The sequence below is a fragment of the Alosa sapidissima genome, chromosome 14 (genome assembly GCF_018492685.1).
Source record: "Alosa sapidissima isolate fAloSap1 chromosome 14, fAloSap1.pri, whole genome shotgun sequence".
NCBI lineage: Eukaryota > Metazoa > Chordata > Actinopteri > Clupeiformes > Clupeidae > Alosa > Alosa sapidissima.
The window spans coordinates 8,086,442-8,094,692 of NC_055970.1; the positions used below are offsets into that span (position 1 = coordinate 8,086,442).

General features: G+C 41.7%; 1 protein-coding gene across 1 annotated transcript in view; it reads left to right on the forward strand.

Moving 5' to 3' along the window:
• The window catches only part of slc12a4 (solute carrier family 12 member 4), a 35,730-nt gene extending 27,535 nt beyond the window's left edge, over positions 1–8,195 (forward strand). The window contains exons 9-24 of the mRNA XM_042060739.1: positions 281–445; positions 604–702; positions 1,749–1,806; positions 2,129–2,303; positions 2,539–2,657; positions 2,954–3,052; positions 3,351–3,470; positions 3,579–3,683; positions 4,249–4,417; positions 4,551–4,746; positions 5,086–5,255; positions 5,513–5,644; positions 5,780–5,887; positions 6,007–6,194; positions 6,423–6,556; positions 7,090–8,195. Of these exons, the coding sequence (XP_041916673.1) occupies positions 281–445; positions 604–702; positions 1,749–1,806; positions 2,129–2,303; positions 2,539–2,657; positions 2,954–3,052; positions 3,351–3,470; positions 3,579–3,683; positions 4,249–4,417; positions 4,551–4,746; positions 5,086–5,255; positions 5,513–5,644; positions 5,780–5,887; positions 6,007–6,194; positions 6,423–6,556; positions 7,090–7,181 (2,129 nt within the window). The 3' untranslated portion in view covers positions 7,182–8,195. The remainder of the gene's footprint in view (positions 1–280; positions 446–603; positions 703–1,748; positions 1,807–2,128; positions 2,304–2,538; positions 2,658–2,953; positions 3,053–3,350; positions 3,471–3,578; positions 3,684–4,248; positions 4,418–4,550; positions 4,747–5,085; positions 5,256–5,512; positions 5,645–5,779; positions 5,888–6,006; positions 6,195–6,422; positions 6,557–7,089) is intronic.
• Positions 8,196–8,251: the final 56 nt, after the last annotated feature.

Here is an 8,251-nt window from a genome sequence, read left to right on the forward strand (position 1 = left end):
TATGTTGAAATTAATTAAAAGGAATCAATTTCTATAAAATCTGTCAAGTTATAGCCAAGGCCTACCGTGCGCATAGCCTACTGCGCAAAAGCGCCACTCGCGCCTAGGCTTTTCATTTTATTGTATCGCCTTTAGGCTATGTAGCCTACTGGATATGCCAACTTTTTATGAGAGAGAGACCTAACCAGTAGGCCACGGCTGTCCTGGTATGTGGCAAAATACTGTGTTGATACAATTGCTCCAATAATTGTTTGGTATTTTTGCTCTGCCTTTCCGATAGACAACATGTGGTCTAACTACCTTGATAAGGGGCAGATCCTGGAGAAAGTTGGTCTGGCCTCGGTGGATGTGCACGGCTCCATGGAGAACTTTGGCCTGTATGTGTCTGCTGATATAGCCACCTCATTCACCCTCCTAGTGGGGATATTCTTCCCATCATCCACTGGTAAAAAGACAACTTTCCACAACCACGTTGTCCATCTGTTCAAGATTAAGTTTATGCCCTGTTATGCATAATTTTGACGTTACTGTGGAACATTATTATGGGGGTGCTAAAATGTTCCACATTCCCATGTCATTCATGAATCCTTATTTGTGCTGCAGGTATTATGGCAGGCTCCAACAGATCTGGAGATCTCAAAGATGCACAAAGGTCCATACCAGTGGGAACCATTCTGGCAATAGCAACCACATCCCTTGTCTGTATCCTTCAATAAGTCCATTATTTTTTAGTGAGTGACCTACTATGGAATTCTGGTATAATGCCAAAGTTAACATCGGTGGACACAATCAGGGTAGGCCTAAGCATTCCGTTTCTAAACTGGACTGTCCCTATCTGAACATAGAGATGTGTTAAATACAACACAAGTCATGTTATTTTCAATACATTCATTTTAAGAGTGTACATCCATTGAAAAGGATCTGGTCATTAACAATTCTTATGTGTACTTCCAATGTTTGTTGGACATTGGGCATTTAAGAAATTTAGTTTTTTTTGCCATCAGTATAAGGTTTGATATTTGCAAACAATATTTGTAGTGTTTATTATGGTTCCTTGAGCACATGAAACTTGGTGGGCCACACTAGGCTGATAAGGAATAGAAGTGTTTCATTCAATCTTTAAATGCCAAATTTTGAGCACAATGGACACACACACTGTCCATTAGGGGGTGCTATAACTGGCATAATTCAATAGCTGCTCAGACCCCTATGATCGCAGTTTCTGAGTGTGAGCATGTGTATCTGTACATTGAATCAATTTCAGAGCAGCATCATGGGCAGATATTTCCACCCACATGCACGCACACACACACACACACACACACACACACAGCAACATGCATGCACAAACAGATATTTTAGTGAGGTAATGCACTTACATTTTAAAATTTGAACATTTTGTGAAATGAACATGTATACATAAGCAAGTAGCTGATTCAACAATTATTCAACCAGATTTCAACAACTATTGAGCAATCAATGGGAGGACATTTAAATAAGACTGCCGGTTTACCAGGAGTTGCAGAAGCAGGGGATGGATAGAAGTTGAAAAGTGGATTTATTTTTGGGATTTTAGCAGCTTGTCATATCATGTAATGCTATACGGTACATCTAGTTCCTGAAGCAGCATAAGCCAAGTCTCTACAGCTGCAGCTAAAGTTTTGTGTTTCACTTTGGTGAAAGTCAGTTTGATGTTGAAATGATAATGTATTGATTTGAAATATTACCCTTAACTGTTGGTTCCACAGATATGACTTCGGTGGTCTTGTTTGGTGGGTGTATAGAGGGTGCGGTCCTAAGAGACAAGTAAGGAGACTGTGGATTATACTCTCAGCACAGTGCAATGCATCATTAGCTCAATTTACAACGCTTTTAAATCCTTTGAATGGCTACTGTAGGGTCGGATTTCAAGCATATTTTACGGATTAAGCCTCATCCTAGACTAAAAGAAAACTTCATTCTCCATGGAAAAAGCTTTTAGTCTAGGACAGATCCTGGCCAGTAATTGGTTATTTATTTATTTATTTATTTATTTATTTATTTATTTACTATTTATTTCCTAGTCAGTGTGGTTGTTGTACAGTTTCCTGATTGTGTTCCAGTCACTGAGTTGAACTGAACGCTGCAGGTTTGGGGACGCTGTCAGTAAGAACCTGGTGGTGGGCACCCTCTCCTGGCCCTCGCCCTGGGTCATTGTGGTCGGCTCCTTCTTCTCCACGGTGGGAGCTGGGCTGCAGTCCCTGACCGGGGCTCCTCGGCTGCTGCAGGCCATTGCTAAGGACAACATCATCCCTTTTCTCAGGGTAGGGTTCTGTAACCTGCTACAAGTAGATCTAGTTTTTAATTCCGCCTTGGTCATGCTGGGCAAGTCCTAACTGGTCAGCAATAAGCACATTGTGTGCAACAGGAATGTAAAAAAAAAAAAAACAGCAGTACATCAGATATGCATGGTTGCATTTGCATTTCCACATGCAAAGTTTGGCTAAGAATAAACGTTATGGCAGTGCTCAGTCAACACGTTTTGTGGTTTCCTTTTAGGTGTTTGGACACAGCAAGGCCAATGGGGAACCCACGTGGGCCCTGCTGTTGACTGGCCTCATTGCTGAACTGGGTATTCTCATCGCCTCGTTGGATATGGTGGCGCCTATTCTCTCAATGTGAGACCACAGTCGAACCCGTACACATGTGGCTTACAACTCATTAAGTACACTCCCTCATGGAAGGTTCTTTAATGGTACTGGCATCTTGCTTATGGCAGTTATCTGATATGAATTTATCAGAAATCAGACTAATTATTGGAACACATTTCAGCACTCCATTTGCAACCAGTCTCTTTCACCCTAATTTCACAAGATGTTGAAATGCTGAAACTAGAAGTAACATTGTATAGGGCTGAGTTTACCCATAAAAGGTACACATGTGTACAATGTTAATGTTTTAATTTGCCCAACAGGTTCTTCCTGATGTGTTATCTGTTTGTGAACTTAGCCTGTGCAGTGCAAACACTACTCCGAACTCCAAACTGGAGGCCAAGGTTCAAATATTACCACTGGTGAGTCATCAGATTAGTCCCTGCTAGTTAGTTATAATTACCCTGCCTGCGATAGGTGTGTCCTGTCAGCGAATTAATATTTTTTAATGTCAATCCTACTGTTACCTAAGTGTCCTTTCCAAGGAAATCTAAGGCGGAGACACTACCTGTTAAATTACTTGGAAAAGTACACCGTAGATAAACATTATGACATCATAGCATAAAGGGATATAGACATTATGCCAAACTGTAATGAACCCTATTATTGGAAGAGTAATGGTCTTTTAAGAGTAATGTTCTGAGCGTGTTCTGCTTTTAGGGCTCTCTCTTTTCTGGGGATGAGCATGTGTTTGGCTTTGATGTTCATCTCTTCCTGGTACTACGCCATTGTGGCTATGGGAATAGCTGGAATGATATACAAGTACATTGAGTATCAAGGGTGAGTTCAGATTCTTATCTTGTTGTTTACATGCATGATTTATGCTATTTTGATTAAAGGAGTGTGTTGTATAAAACCTCTCTCTTTCTCTCCCTCTCTCTTTCTAAGAGCTGAGAAGGAGTGGGGGGATGGAATAAGGGGATTATCTTTGAGTGCTGCTCGCTACGCCCTCCTACGCCTTGAGGCAGGACCACCTCATACCAAAAACTGGAGGTCGGTATCCTCTAGGCTGCCGAAAACAGACCTATGAAACAAAACAAACCAAAACAACAACAACAGCAAGGCCTCCCAGAAAGCACGGACCACTGCCAAATGCTGTATCTTGTCATGTAAAAGTCAAACTAAATTTGCCAAGCCATCAGAGTTGCTCAAAGTGTTCTTATCTCTCTTGTAAATCGGGCCTGTAGTTGTAATAGTAATCCTGCACAAAACCAACGAACAAACAAAGTGCAAAGTGAAAACATAACCTCCTTGGGTGGGTAGGAGTTTCAAATATACACAGGAGAGATGTGAGATTCAATTCCTAGTGCTAGAGGTAAGGAATTCACACAGCGGCAAATCAATTAGCCTATTTACTGTCAAAAACAAAATCACCAATAAAAAGCAACCTTTGTGGCCAAAAAAACCTCTCAAACAGAGCAGGCTGTGAGAGCATATCACTAGGGTTATCAAATAGTGCTGTAAGGGTTCAAGCAGTGAAAGCAACAACAGTGTTCTGCCAAAGCATACATGAAATATTTCTAATTTTAGATATTTTTTTATCGTTCAATTCCCTCAGGCCTCAGCTGCTGGTGCTCTTGAAGTTAGATGAGGACCTACACGTGAAGTATCCCAGACTGCTGACCTTCGCCTCCCAGCTGAAGGCTGGGAAAGGCCTGACCATAGTTGGGTCTGTCATTCAGGGCAACTTCCTTGACAGCTATGGTGAAACACAAGCAGCTGAACAGGTACCACTACTAGAAGTCATATTTTTGGTCTCAGAGTGACCCATAGTTACTGTATATTCTTCAATGCACATGCTACAGTTTTAACTACAAACTGAAATTGTAAATTTCACATAACTTGTTTTTTTTTCTTCAGGCGATTAAAAACATGATGGAGATTGAGAGGGTGAAAGGTTTCTGTCAGGCCGTGGTGACGTCAAAAGTACGAGAGGGCATTGCCCATCTCATCCAGTCGTGTGGTCTGGGCGGGATGAAGCACAACACCGTGGTTATGGGCTGGCCATACGGCTGGAGACAGAGTGAGGACCCTCGGGCCTGGAAGACCTTCATCAGTGAGTGCAGTCTGTAAAATTATTAGTTACAATGATGATGATGATTGGTGACACATGTATAGTAAAGCACCTAAACATCTGAAGCAACAAACAATAAAATATTTGATAGATTACATTATACAAACATTGATGGATTGCATTATTACTTGTTATTACAAACAAGCTATTCCCATTCCTTCTGTATGCTCTTTGTGTGTGTGTGTGTGTGTGTGTGTCTGTGTTTTGATATGTCTGTTGATATATTCATGCTGTAATGATACAAAAGGAGAGCTTCGAAAAGTCACTGTTTATAGTTTGGTACACTGCATCTCTGATGAGTTTGGCTTGTGGTCATTGCAGATACGGTCAGGTGCATAACAGCGGCTCACCTGGCCCTCATGGTGCCAAAGAATGTGTCCTTCTACCCCAGCAACCACGAGCGCTTCATTGATGGCCATATTGACGTCTGGTGGATTGTCCATGACGGTGGCATGCTCATGTTGCTTCCCTTCCTCCTTAAACAGCACAAGGTGAGAGGGTGTTGTCTTCTTATAATCACTGTCTATGGTAAAGCATCTAAGAGAACTAAAGTGACAATATGCAGGATTTGTACCATTGTCATTCATATAAATTCAGTTAACTTTGGACATTTTTTATTTTCAATTATCCATGTGCGGTGTCAAAATGATCAAAATGAACATAGAAACTTTGAAAATCAAGGAATCTCTAGACACAGACTGATTAAGTCAATAATAACACCTCTCATTTACTCTCACTTACTCTAAAGGTTTGGCGGAAGTGTAAAATGCGCATCTTCACAGTGGCCCAGATGGACGACAACAGCATTCAGATGAAGAAAGACCTGGCCACCTTCCTCTACCAGCTAAGGATAGAGGCTGAAGTAGAGGTGGTGGAAATGGTAGGCTCCAGTATCCACCCCATCTCTGTGTACTAATGCTAATAGATATATTTCCTTAAACATCCTTAATGTGAATTCATCAAAGTAACATCTTGTGATTATCATGTATAAACCCCACTCCTCACCCCTCCCCAGCACGACAGTGATATCTCTGCGTACACATATGAGCGGACTCTGATGATGGAGCAGAGGTCTCAGATGTTGAGACAGATGAGGTTGTCCAACACAGAGAGAGAGAGAGAGGTAAATGCCTCCAGGACCATCCGCAATTACCTATTGGCCTTTCGAATATAACAAGGGTTTCCATTTGCGGCTCTGAAAATATTTTAGCCTCACTGCATGTCTGTGAAACATTCTCCCAGGCCCAGCTGGTGAAGGACCGGCACTCCATGATCCGCATGGGCAGCCTGTACTCAGACGAGGAGGAGGACGTGCCGGAGCCCGTCCCTGATAAAATCCAGATGACCTGGACGATGGAAAAGTGTGAGGCCGAGAGGAGGAACCGGACCAATGCTCCAGAGAACTTCAGAGAGCTCATCAGTATCAAACCGTATGTACAACGAGCCGTAACTTCAGGCATCTCAGACACATCTCTTTTAACCTTGTCGCTCTAATGCTTTCTCTCACTCTGTTTTTGCTGTTGTGCAAGCAGAGAGTGGGTCGGTCTGTAAGTCAGCCTGCAAGCATTTTGCTGCTTGTTTATTGAAGACAACTGAAATTAACACCGATGGTGTCTTAGATGCATTTGTGTTGACTTGAGTTTATTTGCATTTTTTAGGGATCAGTCTAATGTACGAAGAATGCACACAGCTGTTAAGCTCAATGAAGTCATCGTAAACAGATCACATGATGCAAGGCTGGTGTTGCTCAACATGCCTGGTCCTCCTCGCAACACAGACGGGGATGAAAACTGTATCCTTTACTCACATGGGAGAAATATGTCATCACTGTCATAGTTAACATGTATCTGAATGGCAGAAAACCTTTAATCTGGTTGAGTGTTGTAGTTAGGGCAGTCGTGGCCTACTGGTTAGGGCTTCGGGCTTGGAACCGAAGGGTTGCCGGTTTGATCCCCGACCAGTGGGAACGGCTGAAGTGCCCTTGAGCAAGGCACCTAACCCCTCACTGCTCCCCGAGCGCCGCTGTAGCAAGGCAGCTCACTGCTCCGGGTTAGTGTGTGCTTCACCTCACTGTGTGTTCACTAATTCACAGATGGGATAAATGCAGAGACCAAATTTCTTGTATATGCAAGTATACTTGGCCTAGAAACCTGATTTACATTACAGAGTTGGAACCAGTAAAGAAGAGGTTCTGCTTGTGCTTATATGCCTGAGTGACTAGCATATGGTACTTTTTTGGGAATAGCATTGGCACATGGACAGACACCATATGGTTCTTATGCCAGACTTCCTGTTTTGCATTATGTGTCCTTAACTGCTCCTCAGACATGGAGTTCCTGGAAGTCTTGACGGAGGGTCTCGAAAGAGTTCTGTTGGTGAGAGGAGGGGGTCGAGAGGTCATCACTATCTACTCATGATTGATCATGGTTGGATCTACTCCAACACCCAGACACAATAAACGCAGCGACTGGTTCAGTTTGGCTGATGCTCTGTGTAAACACACAGAAAGATGATTGAAAAATATGGGCTTGGCACTTTGACAGAATGTATTTCCCCCAAATAGGATGCTTATATAATCTTGCAACATTTTTCAGCAGCATGTCAAGTTGGGACTGCTCCAAAACCTTTGCCAAAACCTTTGACAGTGCCATAACAGAACTGTATATACTCCCACGTCCCACCACTGAACAATCATTGGAATAACTATCAGGACTGTTATTGGACTATTATTATCAGGAAGTCTTTTTTGTTGCTTGTAACTGACATGACAACATTTGGAACAAACATGGTGCATTGAGCATGATGAAAAAGTCGTGAAACCTGCTGACTAAGACACTTAGTCAAATGTTAGACAACAAATTAGCAAATGTTTGATATGATTGTGGCCCTATAGAAGCAATATCCATGTGAAGGCTCACGTCCAGCTAACATTCCTCTAGGTTTCGAGTGTTGAGCATGTTACACTGCCTTTGCAAACAAAAGTGCCAAACGTTGGTTTGTCTTCGAGTTTGGAAAAATAATTTATTTTCTTATTTATTTTGTTTTGTAACACCCCCATTGGGATCAAGTATTAGGTTGTAGATAGTTAACTGAAGTGGGGTTCGCTGCTTGGATTGCCGTTAAAAATTGTAAATGCAGGAATTTGTAATAGAGTAATGGAACATTTGAAAGAGCAAGTAATTTATGACTTTTGTACATTATATTTGCTTTGTATTTCTGAATGAACGCTTTTCAGTCTGTAAATGTGTACTGATAATCCTATGAGATAGTTTGTAAATTCATGTACAATACTCAATAGGACCTGCGCCAGAATATTATACTATAAATAATACTATTTATAAAATAAAGTATTTTGCTTGTAGAAACAAAAACATTATTCAGCTATGAAGTCTGATGTTTAAATAATAAACACTGAATAAAGACAAAAAAAATAAATAAATACATATGACCATTTATGACCACCATCCTTTGTCTGCCACTCAGCAGT